The sequence below is a fragment of the Amborella trichopoda genome, chromosome 4 (assembly GCF_054954075.1).
Source record: "Amborella trichopoda isolate Santa Cruz 75 chromosome 4, AtrichopodaSantaCruz75HAP2 v2.0, whole genome shotgun sequence".
In the NCBI taxonomy this organism is placed as follows: domain Eukaryota; kingdom Viridiplantae; phylum Streptophyta; class Magnoliopsida; order Amborellales; family Amborellaceae; genus Amborella; species Amborella trichopoda.
This window is the reverse complement of record NC_142339.1, coordinates 56,817,557-56,832,067: the sequence shown is the minus strand read 5'-3', so window position 1 is coordinate 56,832,067 and position 14,511 is coordinate 56,817,557. Positions and strand designations below refer to the sequence as shown.

At 35.6% G+C, this 14,511-nt stretch overlaps 1 protein-coding gene across 1 annotated transcript; it reads right to left on the bottom strand.

Moving 5' to 3' along the window:
* Positions 1-5,576: 5,576 nt before the first annotated feature.
* LOC18422391 (ABC transporter F family member 5) lies at positions 5,577-13,048 on the bottom strand. The gene is made up of 9 exons (XM_006827063.4): positions 11,904-13,048; positions 10,154-10,495; positions 8,925-9,065; positions 8,624-8,803; positions 8,156-8,311; positions 7,927-8,028; positions 7,659-7,787; positions 6,514-6,618; positions 5,577-5,905 (listed from the first exon to the last, which is right to left on the bottom strand). The coding sequence occupies exons 1-9, from the start codon at positions 12,801-12,803 to the stop codon at positions 5,810-5,812; spliced, it is 2,151 nt and encodes a 716-aa protein (XP_006827126.2). The 5' UTR covers positions 12,804-13,048; the 3' UTR covers positions 5,577-5,809.
* Between the last annotated feature and the right edge of the window lie 1,463 nt (positions 13,049-14,511).

The following is a 14,511-nucleotide window of genomic DNA, read 5'->3' as shown; positions in this document are numbered from 1 at the left end:
GTTTCTTTCTTTCCTTTCTATAGTAGTTCAAGTACAGTTCACTGAAATGGATGTTGGGTGTATTTGCCTGAGGAGATCAACTGTCCATTCAAGAAACTAATTGCCTGTTACAGTATTGCAGTGTGTGTTCCAATAGAATTGAGTTGATTGAATTCAATCATGTTCCAATAGAATTGAGTTGATTGAGTTCAATTATTTTGTGAAAAATAGTTGCCAAGAAGGAATTATGTAGTATAAGACTATTTACCTATCGTGTAAGATGGTCGCAATCCCCCAAGCCATCGTATGTCAAATCAAGCAGCTGCTTATCTATTAAAGCTGAAGAATTTTTCTCAGGCTTCGAGTATGCTCGATGGTATAAGTGCAGCTACCCTGATTATGACTTTCTTTACCAACATCATATGATCTTTTTCTGCAGTATTATTGGGTTTTATGTACTTTTCATACTAGGTGAAGCACACAATAAGGCTGCCTTTGGTAAATACTTGTGAAATACAGTTGTGCCATTGACATTGCTCAAAGTTCCAAATATTATTTATTATCATTTTGATCGTTATCACTATTTTAACTTGCTATTAGGAAAGGTAAAGATCGCAAGAGATGAAATCTAGGTCCTTTACCCAAAGACTTCTTTTGTTTAAAGTGTAGGCACAGAATTTAACATGATTACGGTTTCCATATTGACACTGCAAATCTACTTCCCAGATTCAAATTCCTACAGCTGAACGGCCTGTAACTCAAGGGTGTATGAAATCTTGAGGTGATTTTAGCAGGTACTAGTTAAATTTTCAGCATAACTGGTATTAAATTTTCTTAATCATGATTAAAAAAAAACCGTGTCAGCAACATAATAACCCCAAAAAAAAAAAAACATTAAACCTATGTTTTTTTAATATAATTTAGATCTGCGTTTGGTCAGAACCCTATGACTTGTGAGTTGTGATTTCAAAGCCAAGGTCATTCAGTAACTTCTAGTATTCTGCCATCCCATGTTTCCATATCCTTTTATTTTCCCTCTGCCTCAATTGCTCTCCCTCTGTTTTAACTCTTCTATTTAGCTAAAGACTCGCTTATCTACGCTCCCTCAGGTAAAACCCTTGTCCACAAGTATTTTTTGAGGGGCCTCAAATTTTGGAAATGGGCCTCTCTCTCTCTCACTCGGGTAAAACCCTCGTACACACAAATTTTTGTTACAATCCGATTTTTAAAAAAAGATTAAGATTCAGACGGTGATATATATTGTGAACTACTTGATGAAGATCTGACGGTTGTAATTTCATCTATATTATTATTCATTATAATTGTCAAGTATTTGTTAGTTTTTCTATATATATATATATATATATATATATATATATATAAACAACGATATTATAGAACCCTCCCACACGTACAAGCATGAGACCCTAACTCAGCACCATCCATTTCGATCCACATCTCAAACATTCACTAAAATTACGACAATCATTTTAAAGAGAGAGAGAGTTAATGTTTAATCATTTTAAACCTTCAAGAGAGAGAGAGACAGTGCTGTTGTTTTGGAGAAAGAGAGATAGAACAACTGATTTAGAGATAGGGGGTGGTGAGAGAGTGCTGGATGGAAAAGAGTTTGGAGAGAGAGAGATAGAACAACTGATTGGAGAGAGGGGGGGCGAGAGAGTGCTGGATGGGAAAGAGGAACGAGAGAAAAAACTCAACAACTGGTTCTAGAGAGCTCGTTGACTGGATGGGAGAGAGAATGAGAGAGATTGAGAGGGAGGGGGCAACTGGTTCCATAAAGAGAGGGTGAGTTGAGGATGGATGGGAGAGAGAACGAGAGAGATTGAGAGGGAGGAGGTGACTGGCTCTAGAGAGAGAGAGAGGGTGAACTGAGAATGGATGGGAGAGAGAACAACAGAGATTGAGATGGAGGGGGGCGACTGGTTTTAGAGAGAGAGGGTGAGCCGAGAATAGATGGGAGAGAACAAGAGAGATTGAGAGAGGGGAGCGACTGGTTCTCACAGAGTGGGTGACCTGAGAATGGGTGGGTGGGAGAGAGAACGAGAGAGATGGAGAGAGGGAGTGAGGGGCATTGAACGAGGTGTGTCAAATATGTTGACATAGAGGAATTAAAAAAAGGGAGGAATTCAAATCTCACCTTGGATCGAAATCGATGGTGATGAAGGGGGATCTTATGCTCGTAGGTGTGGGAGGATCCTGTAACTTCTTTTATATATATATATATATATATATATATATTTCATACAACTATTTTATAATAATATAATGAAATAATTTTTAAAAATTGTATTAAGGCGATTCGTTTGACCTTGCCTTTAAATATATACTCTTTTTATTCTAATGAACAATTATAAACAAGAAAACAGAAAAAAAAAAAGGTTGAAAATAGATCCTCTAAAGCATTTTTTTAGCTCAATTAATATAAATTGTCCATTGTGTTAAGATACTTAGATCTAGGCCTTAGAAAGTTTTTTCCTCTCCTCATATTTTTTAGATAGCTTTATTATTATTGGATGAATGATGGTAAAAAAATAATAATTTGTAAAAGCCTTAATCTTGAAATTCACCAAAAAAAAAATGAAGATCTAGATTCATTCTTGGAGGGAACTCATTTTGACCACATCTAAACTGTAAATTGAATTTTTTTTTTTTGAGGATTGATTATTGAGATGAATATTTATTAGGGCCGTACAAATGTCACAAATATGATTTTTCAAAAATGTAGTTTCATTATATTGGGATGACATGCTGACATGAAATCACTCCCCTTATGTATATTCATTAGGTTGCGAGCTTGCAGCCATCGGCAATGTACATTAACTTGAATGGTGGATATATTTCTTGAAATTCAATGGGAGAAACTGGGAGACCTAAATCCTCTCTCCCTCCACCTCTTCTCTCTTCTTCTCTCCTCTCTCTAAACCGCTTTTTATATGCAGAAATCTACAGACCCCTTTCCACCACTTGGGCTGCAATAAGCCCAGGTTTTGAACTCGCAATAATGGGCTGCAATAAGCCCATCCTCTTACTCTACCTCACTTAAACCCTCAAAATCCCACAGGTTTTGAACTTGACAAAGGAGTCTACAATCAAACCCTCAAAATCCCACAGGTTTTGAACTTGACAAAGGAGTCTACAATCCCATTGTTCTAAAGTAGGCCCAAGCTTGGCTCGACATACTGCAAAACTCAAACATGAGTGTAACAAAGATGAGTCTTGGAGTTTAGGATTTCCTCTCCATTATTTTAAGAGATGAACCAAATACCAGGGAGCTCTTTTTTGTTTTTACAATGTGAAGTGCACTAGCCAGTTCAATTCTGTTGAACTTTTGCAAGGACTTAGTGATGATGTTAATTTTTTTTAGGGAAAGGTTTATATGCTTCCCCTACCATCCAGCCGTTGAATTCTAGTCACGAGAGCCACTCACCGTTTGATCTTAGATCCGACGTCTCAAAGTATTTTTTTTTTTAGCTTTTTTTTTATATATACAATTTGTATGAATATGAAATTTGGTACAGGCCATCTTCTCATTGGGGCACACCTATAAAAAAATATTAAAAATAAATTTTTGATAAAATATAATGACCACAATACCCCTTGAAACTTTTAGGGGTATTTTGGTCATTATATTTTATTAGAAATATTTGTTTTATTATTTTCGCTAGTGCGAGTTTAATATATTGGATGTACAAAATTTGGAGTCAAAATAGTTTATAAAAAACAAAAATGAAAAATAAATTAGTGTAGAGATATGACCTTGTGATTGGGGCAATCTTAGCCCTCCATTCAGAATGGGCAGTTGGATAAGGGAAAGTATATAAGTTTTATGTTGTAGGGAGAACATAGAAAGCTTACCCTTTTTTTATATATGCTAATGGTGGGTATAACTTCACCTTGGCTGGTCATGTCGTTCCTAAGTTCGAGTAAAAGATGAGTTTTTTGATATATGCTAATGGTGGGAATAACTTCACTTTAGCTGGTCATGTCGGTCCTAAGTTCGAGTAAAAGAGGAGGGTTGAGTTCGGTACGCAGCCAACATAAAACTGTGCCACAACTGTTCATAAATCTTGAATTTATGTTATCTACTCACGCTAGGGCGCTCCCTATACAACCGATCAAACTTTGTTTTTTTTTTTTCAAATTTTTTTGTACCTTTTACGGGTGATAAGATTAGAGAAAGTAATTTACGTAGCTCGACACCCAAATAATTAGAATAAAACTTTGATGATAATGATGACACCCAACTAATTAGAATAAAACTTCCATGATAATGATGTTATCAGTGGAATGGAGGGTGGGATGTATGTTGAGGGGTTTGTTGTTACTAGTTCATGGGGTGATAAGGCTGCTACGGATTTTTTCTCTATCAAAGGTGGAATGTGTTGCTATATGGTTAGCGAAGATAAAGCATAGAAATCCCCAAATACAATAGGTAAAAGTTTATATAAAGATTAGCCCTAAACAACCAAATTAAAGCACACCTCAAAAATTCGCTAGAGGAGGTTGTTTTGGGGCCCAAAAATTTACTAGAGGAGGTTATTTTGGGGCTAAAAAATTGTCAAATCAATTATCTCGACTTCAAAATATATGGACATGGACATGATAAAAAATGGATTTCAAGTCTTAGAAATAGTACATCTTGTAATGTATTTTCCAGACCATAAATTTTCAAAATTTTCAAGTACTCATCCATACACTATTTTTGAAGTTTTAAATTAAAAATGAAAATAAAGTTTTAGACCATCACAAAGTTTCTAGTACTGAAACATCTTTCGACACTAATTGAAGGTGCACCTTACTTTGATTGTTTAGGCCTAAGCCTTGTACAAACTACACCCAAACCCCAAATACAATAATGCGGGGAACAATTCAAAAATATTGTGATATGCATCAGTCCTCTCCATCCCACAATGCTATGCTGAACAAACTTCTGTGGCGCGGGAACCAATGTCCACAAAAGACCAATTTATTTGTTCTAGTCGCAGGACTCTTCTTTGATAATTAACCCTAAGGATATATCCTAAAAATTATTTTGCCACAACCCATTAAACCCCAAAAAAAACGCATTCCTTTCTCACGGATTTTATGGCTTTGTGTGGCTTGTGAGATATTTAGCGTTAGGCTTTCGGGGTTTCCAAAGTGGGTTGAAATTCTTGGGTTTTGAAGATGAGGCAGCGTCTGTCATTCTTGAAGATGACTTGAGAGCAGGTCTGGCATTATTGAAGACGATGAATTTTCTTAAATAGAGGAATTGGATGATCCAGTGATCAAGTTGCATATAAATTAGAGATGATCATTATGATTACGCTACTGGCTGGTGCTCTGGTTTTCTGGCCGGTTTTTTCCTCCTCCCCTTGCACACAGAGAGAGAGAGAGAGAGATGCATAAAAAATTATCCTACCGAGTATCCAATTTTTGGAAACGCATATCTATATGTTTTACCAATTCTATTTTTTTATTTCTGAAATGCTCATCTCGTGATTATGAAGTGGATCCCTAAATTTTAGATTAAATGACTACTTCTAAGCCAATTAAGTGTAAATTGTGCTCACACAGGAGTATGCTATATGCACTTCTTTTCTTTGGTCCACAAACCGAACTTTTCTTTGGTTCTGAACTCCAAGTAGATCTCGACCCAAATTTGACCATCTAAATTACATAAAAAGAAACCATTTATATACAGGGGCTAGTTCAGAGGTTGGCCTTCTCCATGAGGCCATTTACCATAAGAATAGGAAGTAACACCTCCTGCCTTTCTATGCTCTGAATACTTACAATGGGTCAACGTAATAACTTCGGGGCAAGGGGATCAGTTCCATCTCTTTGCATTCTTCAATCCTTTCGACTTTGATTTTGCCTGTTGAAATGCAGCCACCCTCTGTTTCTTCCTAGCTTCCTTCTCCGCCTGCAATAGGTAACATATTAAGAATTTGAGAATGAAAAATGGCAGTAAATTGAAAGAAATAAACTAATACCATTAAATTTGGTCAAATGGATCTTTCTCATCAGAAAGCAGAACCCATGGTGATAAAAGAAAGTTGGACTTTGTTGGTTGGAACTTCTACATATGCATGCGTTAGGGCAAACATGCAGAGGCACGTGCATACATATGTGTGTGTGTGGGAGAGAGAGAGAGAGAGAGAGAGAGAGAGAGAAAGAGACCTACACATGAATGGATATACTTCTCTGTCGCTGGTATAAGAGTTTGTAATTATACTTGATACAAATTCTAATTTTGAAATGTGTAATTACTAATACAAGTCAGCAAAATGTTATTTGCGTGCTTTTGATTCGGCTGCCAGTGATTTCATTAGCTCTTGCTGCAATTTTCGCTTAATATGACTTTGAAGGTTCCTTCTACTCTACAGTCATTTGCAAGCTCACAAAGGAAAATCTAAAAATTCTGGATAGGCAAATCATCCAACTGAAAGGATATACAATCGTGAAAACCAGGAATATCATCTTCGAAATCATTATCGTGGTACTCTCATGAATTGCTCGAGGAGAACACACCTTTGACATCTTAGATTTGGCTTTCACTTTGGGCGCCTTTTCCTCCAACTCTGCTTCCCGTTCCAGTTCTTTTTCTCGGGCATCGAGGTTTTTCTCCAGATAATACTGTTAACACGCAGATATTGAAAGAAAAGAGAGAGAAACATAAGTTAAACGTCATTAGATAAAAATCCGGTAAATGTTGGCTAGTCTTGGCCAATTTTTAATTTTAATGTCCGGCACAACCAAAATGAGTATATAGGCATTTTGGAATCTAGCTCCTTTAAGACCTTAACCCAATAGCACATTTCTTTAATTTATAAATTCATTCCACCATAAATCCGAATTTCATCTTTTTTACTTGGACTTATTTCTCTACTTTTCAGGATGAAGTTTGTCTTGGAAGTCAGCATCATGTGTCAACATACTTCACCAAAACTGTTCCAAAATCAAACACTCTAAACCTTTGTCAAATTCATGGCCAGGAATTTACTTCCACATTAGGAATATACATTTTGCCGACCCCAATTAATTGGGAAATGGCTAAACTGATGATGATGATTAGGAATATACATTTTGATTGGCATCTAATCCAACAAATATGCAGATACTTCTTTGTAACAAGATATAACATTATCTGTTAGATGAGTTCAAGGAAGTGTAAATATATGCTACATAGGCGGTGTATGGCATATGGTAGACAGCCTTGGTATTCACTCTCCATTCTCCATGACATATGAGAGTTTAACCTTGTCATGGGAGTTTAACCATACGCAGATTAATCATTGAGAACTATGGTTAATATCGACTTTCAGATGTTGAGAAATGACAACAAATGCCCTGGCCATACCAAACTACCATATGTATGCTGTAAATGTTACACTATGTCTTGGTAATCAAGGAGTTGGAAAACATAATAAAAAAACCTTCAAAGCAAATTGGAAGAGATGCAATAATTTGCTTTTGAAATTTATTTGGAAATAGAAAATTGAAAGGCATTACCAGGTTTCTTTGCGCTTATGCGAATAATCCAATAAACCATTCCTACCAAATGCTCATCCATAAGGCACATTTTCATTCATTACATTGACCTTGTTTCTTTAAAATATATGCAGAACATTACAAGGCAGACATATCAATAATATAAGACAGGCAGGTATGCTTACATTATAATCCCCTGCATAGTCTTGTAGAGTTTTATCCTTCAATTCCACCACTCTATTCACTATTTCCCTAATGAAGTACCGATCGTGAGAAACTGCAACAACAGTGCCTGTGTATTCCCGTATCGCCTCCTGATCATAGATTAAAAAACTTTTCAGCAGGGCCCAAGAATAACAAGAACATAAATGAGATGCACCAGCTTTAGAAACTGAAAAAAAAAAAAAAAAAAAAAATAGAAGAAAACCAAAGCACTTTAAGCAAAGCCATAACCTCCAGCATCTCCTTTGTAGGTATATCAAGATGGTTGGTTGGTTCATCCAAAATGAGTAAAGTTGATGGTTTCACCATAAATTTGCAGAAAGCAAGCCGTGCCTGCAAATCAAAATCAAAATCTTAGCACAGCCAAAAAAGATGGAATATTGGTGCCCAATGGCATCAATAAGTGGTAAAAATACAGCATCAAATTATACAGCATGGTTCGAAAAGATACTGCAATTACCTTTTCACCACCACTCAAAAGCGAGACCTTTCGGTCAAGCATGTCTAATTTAAAATTGCAACGACCAAGGAGTCCCTTTATATCGTCAAGTCTCCAATCCTCCACAGCTTCTTCCACTGTTTCAATAACAGTCTTATCCAAATCCAGGGCTTCTGCCTGACCAAAACAACAGAGCTAATACATAAACTGCCATGCTTAAACATGGTAAATTCAGTAATGAGAAAATATAAAATTGACCGTGCATCGATGTTTCGTCCAAAAAAATAGAAAAATGAGACATGGTAAATGAGGGGAGGTTCCTCAATCATTAAATAATTTATAGGATGACCTAGATAAGCTATTTTTCTAAAATTTACACTGACAGAATACATGCATGGCACAAAAGGTCACACACATCAAGAAAATAAACTACATAAAAATATTAGCTTTCAGTGTTTCAAAAAAGAACATGTTGTGCTAGCTACTCACCTGGTTCTGCTCAAAGTAGTTAGGCAAAACATTGTGCTCCCCAAGTAAAACTTCACCACGATCTGGTTTCACATAACCCATTATCATTTTAAGAAGTGTGCTCTTTCCACATCCATTTGGACCAATAATAGCAACTTTTTCACCCCTCTCAATATTCAGGTTTGCCTTATGAAACAGAATCTGCCACGATTGACAATCAAAGGGAAAAAGCATTAGGAAAGTAGGAGCAAATTTAGTGAAAAACACTCGGTACATCTCCAAACTTCAGATGCTGCCCAAGACCAAAAATAAAGTTTTTCACCTGATCCTCGTATCCAAATTCCACATTTTTAATGGTTACTACAGATCGTCCACTCCTTTCCTGCTCCGGGAATCTGAACTTTATCTGTTTGCGCTGGAATGGTTTCTCAATTTGTTCTTCATCTTGAAGTTTCTCCAGCTTCTGTGACAAATAAAAACGAAATAATATGAAGAATGTGCTAATATAATTTTCTACGCTGTAGCATAAAAGATCTATGCTTCCCCTACCATCCAGCCGTCCAATTTTGATCAAGATAGCCACTCACCATTTGATCTTAGATCCAATGTCTCAAAGTATTTCATTTTTAGTTTTTTTTATACAAATTGTATGAATATGAAAAATTGTACGTGCCATCTTCTCATTCTGGCGAACCTATAAAAAATATTAAAAATATTTTTTCGATAAAATATAATGACCAAAATACCCCTTGAAATTTGCAGAGGAATTTTGGTCATTTTATTTTATTGGAAATATTTTTTTTTATTTTTTGCTAGTGCGAATTTAATAGAGGATTGGACGTCCAAAATTTGGTGTCAAAATAGTTTATAGAAAAAAAATTAAAAATAAAATAGTGAAGAGATGTGACATTGTGAATGGGGCAATCTTAGCCCTCCATTCAGAATGGAGGATTGGATAAGGGGAAGTATATAAGTTTTATGTTGTAGGGGAAGCATAGAAAGGTTGCCCACATCTGGAATATAGCAAGTGCAATATCAGAGTACACAAATTTTTAAAGGAACAAAATACTCAACTCAAATGTCTAAAGCATTTTGTTTTCTTTTTTTATTCTCACATGAACTTGTGGAAAATAGACATTAAGATCTTGCAAAATCCAATCAACACTACAAATTTAGAAAATAATGAGAAAGGGATGACACAAGTGGAGTAAAGGCCCATATGTTGCCAATCAATTTCTTATGAGATCAAAAACCTTAATAACTGTCTATATCCAATGCAGCTGACCAGTTTCAAAGAGGTTTGCACCAGAAGAATGGACCAAGACCAAACTTCTCAGGAAAAGATCAAGAGAAAACTTTAAGCTGATAAGTTTCTTGTCATGAATTTCTAAGAAATGTGGTCAAAGAACACTTCTGAGGTATGACCCATCTTTTGAAGTAAATGGTAACTTCATAACGATGGGGTTTCTAGTGTCAATTACAAGAGGTCATAGGGCGTGGGTTTTCCTGGTGTTCACATTTCAATAGGAAATACTAGAATTCCCAGCTTACCTTCTCTGCAGTAGAAGCACGACCAGCATTAGCTCCAGCACTCAGTCTATTTATAATGCCTTTTGTATGATCAATTTGTTTTTGCTGTTTCTCCCAAGCCGCATATTGAGCCTCTATCCATGTTGCTTTTGCTATGATATACTCAGAGTAATTCCCCTCATATGTCTTCGACACACCCATATCTGTCTCAACAATTTTAGTGCAGAGCTGATCAAGGAAAGCTCTGTCATGTGATATAATAACCATCGGTACAGCTTGCTTTTTAAGGTAACCTTCGAGCCACTCAATTGTGTCGAGATCAAGGTGATTTGTGGGCTCGTCCAAGAGAAGCAAATCAGGTTCCTGCAGGTGGTAAAACAATGTTAGCAACTATATCATCGAGGATTAATTACAAGTGACCAACTGGATTCCATCATTATCTTGTTTAAAAACGTAAAAAAATAAATAAAAATAAATAAATAAAAAATACTGCTATGATCTGCTGTTAAACAGATAACACAGTAAATGTCCTAATTTGTCAAGATATCCTAAAGTGTCAAAGACATTGACAAGTATAAACACTAAGTCTTGCATCTCCACAAAAGCAGGCTGAAAATAAGCAACAAAATAAATCAGCAGATGTAACAAAAGGAACAATCACTATGGAGTGGGTCTTAAAATATGATCAAATAGCAACATCTTCATACTTTCACAAGTCTAAAGCAGGCATACCCTAAATGAAATGCTAGAAAAATAACCCAAAATCTGTACGGAAACTTCTTTAGGGTTTTCCCATAGATCAGGGTAAAAAAAAAAAAAAAAGAAGGCATTTGCGATTTAAATGGTATTTCTAGAAGAACATATATTATGTACTTCAACCTTTGGAATCATTTTGGTATTCCCAAATTTCTTCCCATTCTTTCCAGTTTTCCCAAATTACAGCCTGTAAAACTCTTTAAGCAGTTACAGCCTGTAAATCTCTTTAAGCATTACCAGGCTCTGAAGTGATAATATTTTGCTTGGTGACAACTTCGTCGTACAAATATCTAGGATGCAGTTTTGTAACAAATAGCAGTTTTCCGGAGTTCTGCAAGAGATACTTACTTGTCAAACAACAGAATAGACTTAGAAGTTACATCATGCATGAAAAAGGTCAAAATTTACATATTTCAACAAAGAACACAAAATACAACCAACAAAAAAAAGTGGGTATAAAGCAGAGGTCTTTGGTAAATAAACAGAAAGGATATCAGTGTGATCAACATAGTTTACTGTACCAGGCTAGCAGAAATAGAACAAAGTTCTTAATGAACAATCAAGTAACATTAAAATCATTGTTTTATATATAGCACAATGTCAACAGATATCAGACTTCAGCATGAAAGAAATATTGGCATACCAGCCACAATACCCATGTCAGTTTATAAACTTACTTTCTCCAAGTTCAGAAGAGTTTCGAATTATAACTTTATGCAACTTTTTTTGTTTTTCAAGTGGCTTTGATTTAAAAGATTGGTTTCAAAATCTGTAACCTATTTGACCATGACACGGTTAGGTTTAATATCTGAAATTATCATCTCAATCAACAACCTAACACCACTTATCAGCATCATAAATGACAATAAAATTAAACTCGACATTAAACTGAAACCAAAATCCAAACATTTCAAATCTTGAAATGAGCTAGTCTTGCACGGTGATCACCAGTCCAAAGATAGATTAGCAAAACCATGAAAGAAGAATCACAAATGAAAAGATTGAAGAATCATACCTGAAGAAGAATTTTGCCAAGTGACATCCTCATTTGCCACCCGCTACTGAACGATGCCACCAATCTATCACCATCCTCTGGTGCAAAACCTAGCTCAGGCATCATCTTGCTAATCTTGGCATCCACTTCATCCAAATCCAAAGCCTCTGCCCTCTTTAGAAGCAAATCCTGCTCATCCAAAAGCCTCCCCATCAAATTCAAATCCTCAATTGTGGACTCAAGAGCCTTTTCAACCTTTTCAAGTCTCTGTGCAATCTCCATTTCCTCCTTAAAAGTACTCATAAATTCTTCTCTTACAGTTTTGCTAGGCGAAACCTCGAATTCCTGGGTCAAAAATGCGATTTTCATATTGGGTTTTGCCTTAATTATGTTTCCTGAATCGGGTTCTTCTTCACCAGTGATAATTTTCAATTGGGTTGTTTTTCCGGCTCCATTAACGCCCACCAAACCAACCTTTTCCCCCTTTTTCACTTCCCAGCTAACATCTTTCAAAACTGTAACTCCTTTAAATGTTTTGCTAATGTTCTCTAGCCTAATACCAGAAGAAACACTTGAAGCTCCAACAGATGACTGCTTACTATTCCTCTTAGGTTGGAACTTAGCAGTGGAATCATCAGAAAACAAAGACTCTATGTCAGTGGTTTCAGTAACAGTGGTCTCAGCTGCAACTGCTGAAACTCTAGGGTTCCTCACACTAAAAGAACATTCTTTCTTGATGAAATGCTCATTTTTCTTCATCGAATTAGTAAAAAGCAATGGCTTTTCAAAACGCTTAATTCTCCAAGCCAAAGCTGGCTTAAAATTGGGTCTTATAATTGGTTTTCTAGTATCCAGTGAAGATGAACCAGTCAAAAACTTTGAGCCAAGATCAATGCATTTCATTTTACTGGTAACCTCCATTTTTAGACGAATATCAAAAAATAAAGCTTGAAATCTTTAAGACAGTAATACCTTGTTTCAATCCTCTGATTTCTGATTACTGGTGGTTCATGTAAAAAACAACACAAAAACTATAGAAAAGATGAAGCTTTTAAAGTGAGAATACAATACTTCTAGAGAGAAGGGAGAACGAGGGCAACCAACTTCCTCTGCTCTCTGAGAGTTGCAGAGAAACTCGGTCCCTGAAACTAACCCAAAACAATAACAAGAGAAACAATGGCAGTTCCCGATATTAGCAAGAGACTGGTTCCAGGTGGAAAGGAAATCCACTTATCCCCATGAAATATGAAAAATGCAATTTGTATCCTCACTTTCTTTAAATTTTTAAAAAGTTTAGAAATGGGAAATTACAAGTCAATATTCCATATTATTGGCATTTTTTTTAGAGAGAACACGGTTTCTATGAGGCCAACCAGCATATTGTAGAAATGCGGCCTTGGCAATAAATATATTTTAAAATATAATTTGATCTTAATTTTTAGAGAATATGTATAATCTTTAAAATGGAAATCATGCATATGAAAAACAAAAATTAAAACTAAAAATAAAAATTATATTAAGAAGGCATTTGAACCGTTAGTTACAATTGTTTTAGATTGACCACCTATCATGTTAGAAAAATCGAGCGATCGATCCAGTAACTGCCCGGTTATATCAGAACCGGCAAGCCGGTTCTGGTTTTGGGCGGTTTTGGTGATCGACCGGTATTTTAAAAAAGCATAATTCAAAATATATATATAGAATATAAAAAATAACAAATTTAGTTTGTAATGCATTTTAAAAATATTTTGTATATGAAAGTTGCAAGCTTAAACAATCCAATTAAGTCGCACCGTAAAATTTTATAATAACATGTAATTTTGTTGTAATTATTTCTTATAAATCATCAAATATTCATGTAATTATTTTGTTGTAATAATTTCCCATAAATCATCAAATAAATCATTGATATATTGTGATGTTATTCTCTCTTACCCTAGTTCTCTATGCTCCCCTTATTTTCTATAGATGCAAAATTATTTATGGGAATCTTAATGTCTTTACTAGCTTTTGTGTGGACAAAACTCCTTCCTTGATTCATTTTTATTTATCTTGTTTTTTTGGGAGCAAAAATTAGGGATCATGTGAACAAGTCAAGAGATAATGTCACGTTGAAATGAGCTCTGATTCAGTCGGACCTTAGCCACTAGTTGCATGCCACGTGGTCTAAGGCGTAAGGCCAGGGTTTTTTCTTTTTTTCATGGCCTTTTTTTAATAAAAAGGACGGTTCAGATTTAGCCGAGCCAGAGCACAGAGCTTGATATAAGACATGAAACGTACGTTCAATGAAAAGGCGCATCACTATCGAATCTGGGCCGTTCGATATACCATGCATTGTACGCCAACGAAAATTTAAAATAACGAATTAGGAAAAATAGACGTTGACTCCATCGTTCCCTCGCAGTGATGGACGGCAAAGATGATGTTACTGTTGGCACAAAGTGGACCACAAAAGCAGATATAAATGAATATCTTTAAACATCAAATTGGACGGCTGAGAGTATGTCGCAGAGTTCGAAAATAACTTACTTTAACTTTAAACTTGATTTATTCTACACTTTGAGCGTTTCGATTTTGAAAACAATCATAAGTGATTGTGACTTTTTTACACCACATAGAACAGGCTTAT